Below are 13332 nucleotides of genomic sequence, written 5' to 3' on the forward strand. Positions count from 1 at the left end.
AAGGGAAAACCTATGCAAAGTTCACCTTCTTTTATCAAGCAGGAGCCAAACTCTTAGAATTATTTTGGGTGTCATTTCTTCACCTGTAAAGGGGTAGACTCCTCAGAAGGGCAGAAAAGGCGCAAATTTCCTTCTCCTCCTCTGTGGCTTGGAGCAGATCGCTTTGTCTCCCTGAACTGCTTTCTTCTTTCTCCAGGGGAAGATGATCACACCACCCCACCCTCCTCACAGACTCCTTCACAGGCTCTCAGGATATGGGGTGCAGGGAAACACCCTGAAGTGTATACTGAAAACACCTCACAAATTCCTTCACAGGCTCTCAGGAGATGAGGTGCAGGAAAACACCCTGAAGTGTATAATGAAAACACAGTTCTTTCCAGGGTGTGTGTGTTTAAGGCATAATTACCACTACCAACCCTAGCAGCACTGCTACCCATGGAAAATTCTCAGATCCTCTGAAAAGGGCAAAACATTTGTCTTTTGTTTCACTCGTTATTTCCTCCATACTGACTTGGTAGGGGTCCCAATTCTCAGCCAACGGAGGGTTCTAACTCTGCCCATTATTTTCAGGAAGAAACGCATGCTACGTTCCTTGCCCTCCACATGCCTGAGGTGGGGAGCAACACTGTGCCATGTAACCAGATGGCTGGCAGGTGGGGCTGTTCTCCTTCTTGGTGAGACTCATATGACCCGCTGAACTCCAAACACTGACAAATTCTGAACCTGGAGCCTTCCTTGCTTTAAGTACCTTGGAGCTGAGCCTGAGGCCCAGGAGGACTTGTCTGCTTAACAGCCCAGTTTCACTCCAAACCCCAGTGCCACTTGATCCTGGGGCCAATTCCTGCCTACCCTGAACTGGAAAGAAGATGCTCTGGAGAGTGAAGAGGCCAAAGCTGAAAGCTAAAGCCCTGGAAAGCCCATTTTGCATAATCGAAGGCCACAAGACAAAGATAGGAGGACCTCTGCTTCAAAGTGATTGGGGTAACTGCCTGGAAAATGTTCCCAATACATCTTGAGACACGGCAGGGATGGCTGTTGAACATGCCAAATAGCCAGTTCCATCTTTTTTTCAAACCCAAAGAGAAGCACTTTTTAAAAAATATATGTGCACCATTTAACTCCTGAACAAAAATTTTGTTCTCCTTCCCCCAGGCCCAAATCAGTGGCTCCAGGGAGCACAGTTATCAAGAGATTATCTGGTCCCCAGAGTATCGGGAGGCACTCAGCTGTGCCTCCTGCCTCCGAGTGTCCTGAGGCCAGTGATTATCTCTCAATAACCTGTAGGGCCGTGTAGCTTAAATGATAACTTGACTTTAAAAAATTTAGAACTCTCCGTTAGGCAGTTTCTAAGCAACCTCTGTTTCCATGGCAAAGAAGCCTGGTGTTTATACTGATTTTTCACTTAAAATGCAGTTTTATTGAATTTCACTTCATGCAGGCGGCCATTTCCCTGCACTTCAGCCCTATCTACAATTGACAGGTATCAGTAAGTACCTGATAACCTCCAGATGCCAAACCAACAAAAGCGGATCATTCCTTTGGGATCAGTATCAGGGAGCTCCGAGTGACCGACCTGGGTGGGAGGGTGCCTAGGGAGGTGGGAAGTGTGCTACTGGGATCTGGTCGGCTGGGTCTTCTCTCTTCATGGTTCCCCAAACATTAACTGACACTCAGTTCTAGCACCTGATTACAGAGGCCCGTGATACAACGTGGCAAGTGCTGTGCTAGAAGTCCTTTGCCGGAGAAGCTGGGGAAGCTTCCTGAGTGGGGTGATTATCTCTCAGTAACCTGTAGGGCCTGCAGGTCGCTTCTGTGTAAAGAAGGGGTGGATCAGATCAGTTCTAAGGTGCAGCAGCTTTCCGGCATGAACACTGATCTTAAACAGCCCCTCTTCCCGCAATGTGGCAAAACCAAATAGAAACCTCTCTGCTGTAGAGGCAGAGATTATGGACCGTGTCTTCCGCACTGCTCTGTCTAGACAACACCTGCTCAGAGGAAGCTCTAGAAAACTTCAGGCCAATCACGGCCCAGCAAAGCTAAATAAACTGTAACCGAAATTCAGGGCTTTAAGCTCTCCTGGGTGACAAGCTATTCTTTCTCTGTCAATTACTTGCTTGAGGGATCTGCTGCTCCTTGTCCCTTTCTGGATTTATAAAATGCTCTCATGAGCTGTCTGGGTAAACGCCAGTGGTAAAGAACTTGTGGCTTTGTGATCTGCTTACTTATTTATTTATCTGGGGCTTCTAAAGAAGTTATTCCAGGCTGCCTCCTTAGGAACATGACACAGGCCATCTCTGTGTGGGCATGATCAAATGCAGTCGGAAAATAAACTCACTTCTTAGAAAGCAAGCACACCCACGGAGTTATTGTAGCCTCCCTGGCGTTCCATCTCTGGCAGACCAGCCTCCATGCTCTTCTTTTCCCTGGCCATCTCTCCTCCCGTGACTCCACACACACCGATGCTACAAATGAGCCTGTGTGTTTCCTTCTGAAACAAATGGATGCTCTGGGTGTCGACGTGTCCTAGCCAGCAAGCAGTGGGACTATGTTTCTATACTCCGTAATTTACTCTAATGGGTCTCGGTTCATTGGTTAACCAGTATTTCAAGCCTGTCCTTTCATTTTTTTGTTTCTAAATGTTGGAAATGGAGTATTATGACTGGAAGCAACAATTTACTCTGCAAATAAATACTACCAATTACCTTTGCAGCTATACATACTTGTTAGCCTTAACTGTGTTTACCTGTTCAAAACCATTCATCGATCAATAGAACTCCAACTTGCATACTCACAGAGACCAATATTAAAAATATTTAAATGAGACGAGGCCAGGACCGAAATCCATAAACGGCAGCAGAAATGTATGATGCTAACTGCACCCCTGAAGTACCACAAGACAAAGTCTCCTACATGCAGCGGAATGACTCCATTGCTTTGTGTGTATTTAAAAAGATATGGCACAGAGAGGCCCAATCTGTTACAGACAATTCAAAAATAAACCAGAACCTAGAATGACTTAAATCCCACCAGGACGGAATTGAAAAGCAGCCCCTTTCATCTGGCCAATCTCCCACTTCCAGGTCCCCCAGAGGCCTAGACCCCATGATGGTGCCACAGCGGATTTCAAAGTGGCCCTGTGAGGAGAAGCACCACAACGGCAGTGGCCTGGCTGGCTGCGCTCTCAGGCCACCTGCAGTGTTTCCTGCCCCTCCGTGGAAACCTGTACCCTTGAAGACAGAGACATCTTCATAGCAGCCTACCTACCCCCCGCACTCCAGAAATGTCTTCCTGTAACCTGTGCTTTGGCACTAAGCCAGCAGCCTCCAGGAGGCTGATGGATGCTGTAAGAAACAGCTCTAGGAAATGTACCTCTGTATTTACTGCAAGGACACTGAGATACTAGCCACAATAGGACCCCGTGTCCCTTTAAGATAAGATGACCCACGGAGAATTTTTCTTAGGGTTCAGCAAGTACCAAGAAAAGCTGTGCTGCTTTCTTTCTCTCTCTCTCTTTTTTTAAATCACTTATGAATACCGGAAGTTGTGCAACACATTACATTTTCATCTTTGCTCTGCCTGTTAGGAAACCCAGAGCCACATTTAAGGCTCATCTCTGGCAAAGGTGCAGAATTCTAAGTCTGCAATTTATATGTTAACCTCAGTCCTGGTTTCATTTGTTTTTACTCCTAGTATTTCTCTCTTTTCCTTAATTTCTTCACTTCCTTTTTTTCTTGTTGCATATACTTTATAAGATGCCCAAGTCTTTTTACGGAATAAGGAAGAAGTTTAAATAATGATAATAACTATAATTATTGACTTTTTTTTTTTTTTTTAAAAAGGTGCCCTGGTAGTACAATGGTTACACGCTCAGCTGCTAACTGAAAGGCTGGCAGTTCAAACCCACCAGTGGCTCCACAGGAGAAAAGACCTGCTCCCGTAAAGATTACAGCCTAAAAAACCTACTAAGGTCACTATGAGTCAGTATTGACTCAATGGCACATAACTTTGATTTTTTTTACTGTGCTGATATTTTGTGCTGAAGAATTAATATACACGACTTTACTGATTCCTTGCAATAATTTTGTTAGGTAGGTAGTGATAGACATGCTTATTCCAATCTTCTAGATGAGAAAACTGAGATGTCAAGAGGTTAACTAACTTGCCCAAGGATACACTGCTATCAAGCAGCAACGTAAGGCCAAGTTTAACTTAGTATTTGACTTTGAAATCTTTCAACTCTCAACACAGTACTTGGCTTATAAGAGACACCCAACAAAAATCTTTTAAATACATACACATGTAATAAGACAAGAGAGGCTGTTTCCCTGGTTACTTTGCGTGATACTGAGGTCACCAAGTTCACTCCAGCCACCCAGTTGTTCAAGACAGAGCACAGACTGTAAAAGTAATGAAACCGCCGCCCTGGGGTATGCCGAGGCTTTTGGTAACTGAACCCCACTTTGTGTAGACAGTTGAGCTGCCAGGCTCGATCTGCTATCCAGGCCATCTTCTGACACAGCGTACGTGCACACACACACCCACGCCTGGCCTTCCCACCAGGTGGTAAAGCGGTTGACCCTGGCAGATTATCAATCACATGACAAGACTGAGGAAGCAGGGAAAGGCTTGGTAGCATCCATTTAAGTAGCACAGAGGTCCCTGCCTTCGGATCTGAAACCTAGCAACCTACTTTGTTTGTCATCTGCATAGCAGATGTCTCTTATCTTTGACACCATGAAGTCATGCCTATATATGCACAGCGAACAGCTTCAGATCTGAGTATATTTTTAGAACAACGGGCCTTGAAAAGAAAAGCAGCAATGCCTGTCAAAAGATGGATAATAGGAAAGCTAACTACTTGAGTCTGGATTTGTCGACTATTAATCAAATGTCAAAAGGAAAAATATTAGGAGTGCCCTCATTTCCATGCCGGGTGCAATCCAAGGGGGAAACAGCTTTGCAGCTCAAGCTCAAACAAATGGCCCACACCATTTAAGGGAACGAGCTACTAATTTCAAGCTCAGTTGAACTAAGGGATCACCTCTGTGGCTCCTGATCCATTCAAATATAATAGGCCCATGTGTGGGTAAAAGAGAGGAGGTGGGGCTCTGACGGGGATGAAACAGAGCAGCCAGTGCCAGTCCATGTTCGTCCAGAGTCTGATGGCACCAGCTGGTTCTTTGATGGGCTAGGATCCTACTGCTAGAAAGAGAGCAGGGAAGTCAGTCAGTAAATGAACCTTCAGAGCTGCTCCTGGCTCCTCAAGCAAACTGGGGTGGGGGTGGGGTGGCACAATTACTCTGAAAAAGATCCTTCTGTGTGAGAACCCCTTTGGATTTTAGCAGAGAAGACAAAGCAGGCTGACGACAAGAAATATATACAACCATACATACATGAATCATACATATGTATATGTACACGCACGAATTTGTACATAAATATATACAAATACATACACAAATATATACATGTATCACATACATAATGCAGCATACATTTGGAAGATTTATATACATCCCATATTAAACACACACACACACGCACACACCCCATACATCTCTGAAACCAGTACCATGAGGGCTGAGACCTCCTCTGCCTCCCTCCCCTCTATTTTCAGTGCCTGGTGCATAGTAGGTGCTCAACTGATGCGCATGATGACTGGAGACCAAGTGGACTCCCTAGTATAACACAATTCATCTGCATAATGGCCCAGTGAGGAAGGTGTTATCACCACTCTAGTTTACAGAGGAAAGAAATGAGGTGTGGGAGACTGTCATTTGCTCAAGGTCACATAGCCAGTAAGTTGTGAACCCTGGTTTATCCAACTCCAAGACTGGTACCTTTTGCCCTCATAGCCAGCCAGAGGAGCTGAGAGGGCCAACTTCCCTCCCCCAGCCACAGCAAGGACTACAGCAATAACAGCATCTAAAACCTGCATAACCAGAAGGTGCACCAGCTGGTCACTCCCCGCTGGTGCCCTGCAGCTCCACCTGGGCTCTGGGTTGGCAGGTGGGGAAGGACTGGGGTAGAGATCAAGAAGCCTACAAGCATTACTCCTCTATTGTGAGACTCATTCGGCATGGACTTCACCTTTTTAAAATTGGTATGTCTAGTTCTGTTTCCTTTTAGAGTCAGGGTGGAAAGGCTCAGTGGAGATTTAAGACCTCACTGCAAAAGACAGGGTGCCTCAGAGGCTGCTAAGAGCTCAGCCCAAGTCGAGTGGTTTTAATCAAGCTGAATTTAACTAGGCTCAGTGTGTGTATTGGCTTGAAGGAAAAACACAGAAATTTGGGGAGTGTGCTCTTATCTAAAATTCCTTTCATGTTTGGGAGGAAAACTCCATGGCCTGAGAGACATAGAACTGTGGAGGCCCAGTGCATGCTGGGAGAGATCTTGGAGGTTTCCAGGGCCACCTGGGAATTTAAATCAGTTAAATCTGCCTGCACAAGGGGCTGAGATGGGGGCTCGGCTAATACGACCTGTTATTTTGTGATCCAAGGCTTACCCTCAGGGATACTGCCTTATTTACAGCTCATGGTATGCTGACCCCTCCTTTCACACCTCAAATATGATTTTCTCATTTGTTATCCATTGAAGTTATTTAACTAGAAATACTGTGGGGGAGCTGCTATTTTTCTTGCATTGCCAGTTTGCAGTGACACCTGGTGGTAACACACAACAAGGTTATACCCTGCCCCTCCGCCACCCCGCCCCCACCCCCGACCGCGGCCACACCAAGTTGCAAGATTTATGCTCCCCTCCATATAAGGCACCTTCGCTAGATAAAAGCATTAAACTGGAATGGCATCTCTGTTCTTAGCATTTACAGCCTCGGTTATATCAACCACCCCCTGATCAATTTCCATTTCTAGAGTTTACAGCCTGGATATAAAAGCCTGCCACAAAGGCTATATTTAATATGACAAATTAAAAAAGCAAACAGAGACTTGGTCATTCTTTGGAGCCAGGAAAAGCCAACAGGAAGAGCAAAAAACCCAACCATAATGCTTGCAAGGAGGGGTTTTCATGATGCTGCCCCTGAGGGCCAACCCCCTACCTGACAGGCCCAAGGTGGCACTGGCTGCCAGCTCATTCCCCGCTCCTCTCAGAATGCCAGAGGCCTCCAAGCAGATCACCTGGCTCTCAGGTTTTCCCACCAGCCCTCTGCCAGACAGAGGGGCCAATTCCAAAACAAGCTGGCCATATGCCCAGTGATTGGAAACTCACTGCCTCAGAAGGGGGCCAGTTCACCTCTGGCAGTTCTGGCTTCCACCTGGTTCTTTTTCTGAGCCTATGCTTGATTTTTGGTAACGCTCTGCCTCCAGGGCTCCCCCTTGGATCCTCGAAAAGAACACAGCAGCTTTGTCTGGTCCCGTGTGTGTGGTGGGGTGTCTGACTGACTGCAGAGCAGAGAACACTTAGGAGGGGGCAGGAGCAGACTCAGGAGACTATGGAGGAGGCTTCTGCAGGCCTTTGGGTAAGAAACAGGGTGGCCTGGTCTAGAGTGGTGGCCTGGAGGTGAAGAGGAGCAGACAGTTTTAAGAGAGATTTTAGAAGTTTAGTAGGCAGGTTTAACTTCTGGAGTGGAAGCGGGATGTGAAGGAAAGAGAAGAATTCAGGACGAAAAACTGGATGGATGGTAGGACAGTGCCTCCATCTCGTATCAGCAGGTATGACTGTCTCAATTCCGATCAGTCCACCCATCTCCCTCTCGTTAGGCCTTAACTAGGCTCACAAAGAGACCAGGTTTCCTGTGGCCTCAGACTTCTTCTATTTAGAGAGCTTATTAATTTCTGCATCAAGATGCCAAATCAGCTCCTGATCAAGGACAGCACAGATATTTTCCCCGGACTTCAAAATCAGTTTGCAAATGATATGGATGTGAAACAATCAACCTTGTACTTCCGCCGGCTCCCAAGGCTTCGGAAGGGAGGTCATCTGACTCAACCCTGAATGGAATGCACAGAACAAACAGGCACTGCAGTCAAGGGGTCTGGCTGCATTTTCCTCCTCCACAGGCACCCCGAATACCAACTCAAGGCCCAATTCCAGGTTTAATTGCTTTCAGCAAGAGAATTAGAAATGAAAAGATAATGAATCGTGAAATGTTAGCTTGTTTGATGGGTCTGAACTTGAAGGGTGGGTGTGGGGTGGGGGCAGGAAAAGTATGATGGACAGAGAATGTGAAAATCAGATCTTTGTAACTTGCTTGTAACAGGCACGCAGGAGATTTTTCTTAAAGATACCTTTTTATGTTCCGGAGTTCTGCTTTAAGGCGTACAGCAGTTAGCTTCATGGGCACCACCTGGGGGGTGACTATTTTCACCCTAAGTTGGTTCTTCAAGGAATAAGAATGCCCAGGCACAAGAAGCTTCTTGGGACGTGCCCTTGTGCTTGAAAGACTATGACTGATTCTGGGCCTAGGAGATGTGACGGGGAGAGGGACAGAAAGAAAAAAGGGAGCTTGGGAAATCAAGAGCAAAAAATTACAAAGGACAATAAATCAATTCAAAAAGATATTCCCATCACTGCCAGGGCATGTGGGGAGTGCAAGGTTTATAAGGGAGCGAGTCAGTTGTCCTCATATCAGTCAGAGCAGCCTCTTATCCCCCTAGGTAACGAGATGACTCCTATCCCCACCAAGGAGAGTCGGGCGCGTCTCTAGAAGCCAAGGAAGGGGGAGGGAGGGGCTGTTTCTTCACTCAGAATGCAGAGCTGCAGGGCTAAGCAGGGTGCGGTGCCAGACAGACAGACAGGCAGGCTGGCTTTCACCCCAGACGTCCATCTGGGGAAATGGTGCTGGGGCGCAGGCTGCTCCCAGCTAAATGAGAGCTGGGGAAAGGGGACCAGAGTGCACTGTGGATCTCAAGTTTGGGGAATGTCGCTCTGCTCAGAGCTTCAACTTAGGAGAAAAATTCTTTAGGACTTAAGGAAGCTGACTTAGCCTCTTCCATTAGAGATGGTGTAGCATGGTCAAAATTCTTGGAAATTAGAATTGTGTAATTTCAGAGCCAGAAAAGGCTCTCTGAGCCATTGGTTCAGTGGTTCTTGACATTCTTTGGGTCACAGAGTCCTATTAGAACTGGATGAATGTTGTGAACTCTGTCTAGAAAAATGCGCAGGTGTGTCTGCTGGCACACACCCAGCTCTGCATATAGTTCACAAGGGCTCACCGTCCCTGACACCCATCTAAGCAGCTCCTTGGGGTTGACATATGCCACATCAGTAACCCAATGCTTCCACTTTGCAGAGAGGAGCCAGGGTCACCCAGTCACCTGACAAGCAGGGCCTAGACCTCGATCGCACTCCAACCAGGTGAGTGCTTTGCCTCCTCCAGCACACCGTCTCTTGGATTTTTGCCCCTTTGCAATTGTTGCTGACATTGCAGTAAAGGAAAAGGTTACTTGCAAGAGAAATGCATCTAGTAAAAATACCATCTCTAGAGTTGGCACAGTTAAAGAAATCATCTTAACCTGCAAGAAGAGAGAGAAGAGAAAAAAGAGCAGAGACGCCACAACTCTGTTCGCCATTAGCAGATCATCTATAATTTAGAACAAATGTAAAGAGACGCAGACGATCAAGCAGTCTTACCTCCTGGCAGCCTCTTGTAATTTCACGGGCTGCTTGGCGCTGAGGTAAATCAAGCAGGCATCAGCCACTTTATTCAGGTCACCCTCACCTGCAGAGAGGAAAAACAAAACAAGTATCAGCCCTCAGACTTCATCGGGGACAAAAAGTAACCAACTGCTCTCTGGTGAGGCTGGAATAGCTACGCAATAGGCCCCGGGCTCTTTACCCAGCCCTTAGATCACAAAAGCCCATCAAGATAAATGGGACAACGAGGCCAAAGTAAGACTGAAGGATGTGCCCGTGAGGGAGGTGAGGGGTGCAAGACTGAGCAGGGAGTGCAACAGCAGAGGTGTGACTGGCAGAGTGTGTGGGTCCAGGGGAGTCTGGCTGGTACCTACCTAGATCCAGACTCTCGCAGAGGGGGCCCAGGCCCTGCAAGACGGCTAGCTGCAACTTGAAGGCCAGCGTGTGGGAGTAAACTGGCCCAGCTCGGGTGCTGACGGGAGCCTGGGTGACTAGCGAGCCAGCCAGCTTTGGCAGGACATCTTTGCAGAACCGGCTCCTTAGAAAATCGCCACATTTGCCTCCCAGGGTACGCAAAACCTGTAGAAACAGCCCCTAACTTGGTGACTGAACATTGCCAAGGCAGCGGGATAGCAAAGAATGCTTAGTAATTCAATTTCACCTAGGTCTGTGCTTGGAAAAAAAAAAAAGAATTACTGCTGTTAATTTCTTGCCCATGGTTTGTGACTCTGACAGTTATGAATTTGGAGGTCTCTGCTCCTAAGGCATGGCTGCTTCTATCCATAAATACAGATTACACGGAGAATAACTCAAAGGAATCTTGGGTTGGATGAATAATATGATTAATACCTTGATTTTCCTCCCTTTTTTTGGTGGGGGGGAGAGCTGAAAGCAGTTTACACAGATTATCTCTAGAATCTTCCTAGCGTCTCTTGAGAAAAGACTTGTGCTTTTAACTGGAGCTAGCTGAACAAACACAAACACTGAGGCACAGCTGCTGCCAAGCTCAGACATCAGGGGGTCAGTGACTGGGCTGAGGGCCCTTGACTGAGTCAGGGCAGGCTGCCTAGGGGTTGGAGCCGACTCGGCGTTCTTTCTGTTTGACTGCACAATCTCTTATGTACATCACCCTCATTTCATCTTTCACAACAGGCAGTTTCTTTGCATGTCTCTTGTTTTAAACTTTCTCTAGCAGAACATATTGAAACGTTTTGCCCCACTGCACAAGACTGAATGTACAGGATAATAGGAATTTCTTTAAAAATTGGTAAGCAAGGCATAACCAGCACACAGACTGTTTGCCTACTCTGCAGAGAGCAAGACGCTTATTTCAGGTCCCTCGGCTGGACCGCACAAGCCGGTACAGACTTCAGCTGTCATCAACGTGTCTGGAGTGAGAAAAGCAGCCTCAGTTACAGCACGTGCGTCTTTATATTTTTTCATTTTCTATGCCTGCTGTCATTTGAGATAACCTATTAATTTCCATAAAGGAAAACAGCTCATCTGAATAAGATGCAGCACTATCTCCCTCCCACTCTCCTACTGCCCCACTCTGACACACACACACACAGCACTCGTGTGTGTGTGTCATTTTGTCTCGGAAAAAGTATTAACAACTTACATGAGCTTTAAATGTAAACTTGTATTTTGGTCCAGTGTATGCTGAAGACACTTACAGAAAACCAAAATACTTCTGCCAAATATATTAGTCAGATCTCCAGCTTCATTTTATGCCCCTACACATCTTTTCTCTTTGCCTCCTCTTACTTACTTCTAATTTATGTTAGCTTGCCATGCTAAATGTATCTCTGTAGTTTACTGTAAGTGCTTTTTAGAACAAGGAAGGATATCAATAAATAAGCCGAGATACCTGTGGTAATATGGGCCAAACTAAGTCAGGGATAACATATACATACATATATATGTACATATATATATATACACGCACACACACACACACGTATACACACGTATGTATAGTGCTTCTAACTTTTCAAAGCATTTCACCATATGGTCCCATTTTAGCTTTGAACACAACACTATGAGAAAGACAGGGTAGATATCCCTAAGACCAACCTGGGCTTTGCCCACAGTCACCTGGCTGGGCAGAGGGTGCCCGCTGCTAGAATCTTGGTCTCTTCACCTAAACACTTACGCAGCAAAGAACACAGGAGTGAACTCACAGAGCTGGGCTCTACCACTTACTATGTGTGACCTCGAGAAAATTCCTTAACTTCTCTGAGTTTGTTTCCACCTCTGCCAAAAATAAAGATAACAGAACCTACCCTGCAAGTATGTTGTGAGGAGAAGATGAGCTCACATGTGCAGAGCACGCTGCCTGGCACACAGTAGGTGCTCAGTAAACATCAGTGTCCCTTCCCACCTACTAGTTCATTCTGCCTCGAAGTCGAAAGGAAACTGACTTTTATTTTCTCCTTTGTACCGTTCTCATTTTTCTATACTTTCTACAAGGTACGTGACATTGCAATCGGATAAAAAATGAACCAGCCCCAAAAGACACTGGTGAGCTCTGTGCTGACGACCTTCCATGCTCATGACTGGCAGTGGTGGGGCCTCAGTCAGTACCTTGAAGGCTCTGAGCACTGCCAGGGGGTCATCATTTGTGAGTCGGTGCACGAGTGAGGGCCAGGCCCGATGAGCCAAGGGAAGGAGCTGGTTCTTATGGCAGTGCAGAACCACCACACACAAATCCAGCACATCCAACACCTAAAAGAAAAGAGGACAGAATTTCAGAAGATAGCTGAGGACTTGAAATTAGGTAAACAAAAACAAAAAACAAACCCACTGCGGTCGAGTTGATTCTGACTCATGGTGATTCCATGTTTACAGAGTAGAACTGCTTCATAGGGTTTTTTTGGCTGTAATCTTTTTTTTCCTCTACTGTGCTTTAGGTGAAAGTTTACAGCTTAAGTTAATTTTTCATTCAAAAATTTATACCCATATAGTTTTGTGACATTGGTTGCAATTCCCACAATGTGGCAGAATGCTCCCCCTTTCCAACCCAAGTTCCCTGTGTCTATCCATCCAGTTCCTGTCCCTTCCTGCCTTCTCATCCTACTTTTGGGCAGGAGTTGCCCACTTGGTCTTGTATATTTGATTGAACTAAGAAGCACATTCCTCACCTGTGTTATTTTTTCTTTTATAGGCCTGTCTAATCTTTGTCTGAAAAGTGGGCTTTGGGGATGGTTCCAGTTCTGGGTTAGCAGAGTGTCTGGGGGCCACAGTTTCGGGGCTGGTTGTAATCTTCACAGAAGCAGTTTGCCAGGCCTTTCTTCCATGGTTAGTAGCCTGGCACAAAGTGTTTGCACCACTCAGGGACTTTTGAAACCAGATACCTGGGATCAAGTCACCACTTCAAAGGTATAAAAGCTAGAAACTCATTAATTGAATAGATAGTTACGAGTCCTGACTACAAGCAAAGCACTAGCTATGTGCTGGGGACAAACACAGGCACAAAATGCACATGCTTACTTGCCTTCATGGGGCTTACGGTCAACTGGGGAGATATCTTAATCAGATGACGGTAACCATTGTGACGGTGCTGGGAAGGGAAGCAAAGGGTGAAGAGCAAAGAAACCACAGGGAGGGATGTAAACCACACAGATGGCTGGGAGGGCTTCTCTGAGGAAGTGACTTTTAAAATGACACACACAGGATAAGTAGGAGTTAGTCACATGAAGAGTGAAAGTGCATTCCTGGAACTGTAAACAGATCAAG

The 13332-nt window shown here is 46.2% G+C and overlaps 1 protein-coding gene across 3 annotated transcripts in view; it reads right to left on the reverse strand.

The window, feature by feature from the left end:
• TTI1 (TELO2 interacting protein 1) overlaps positions 1 to 13332 on the reverse strand; it is a 49094-nt gene that overhangs the window by 3597 nt on the left and 32165 nt on the right. For 2 of the 3 annotated variants that reach the window (XM_064276073.1, XM_064276072.1), the window contains exons 5-8: positions 12181 to 12321; positions 9969 to 10173; positions 9592 to 9679; positions 8247 to 8420 (exon numbers count right to left, since the gene is read on the reverse strand). In XM_064276073.1, the coding sequence (XP_064132143.1) occupies positions 8247 to 8420; positions 9592 to 9679; positions 9969 to 10173; positions 12181 to 12321 (608 nt within the window). The remainder of the gene's footprint in view (positions 1 to 8246; positions 8421 to 9591; positions 9680 to 9968; positions 10174 to 12180; positions 12322 to 13332) is intronic. The other variant, XM_010591672.3, reaches the window with a different exon arrangement.

Source organism: Loxodonta africana, chromosome 24, assembly GCF_030014295.1.
Source record: "Loxodonta africana isolate mLoxAfr1 chromosome 24, mLoxAfr1.hap2, whole genome shotgun sequence".
In the NCBI taxonomy this organism is placed as follows: Eukaryota; Metazoa; Chordata; class Mammalia; order Proboscidea; family Elephantidae; genus Loxodonta; species Loxodonta africana.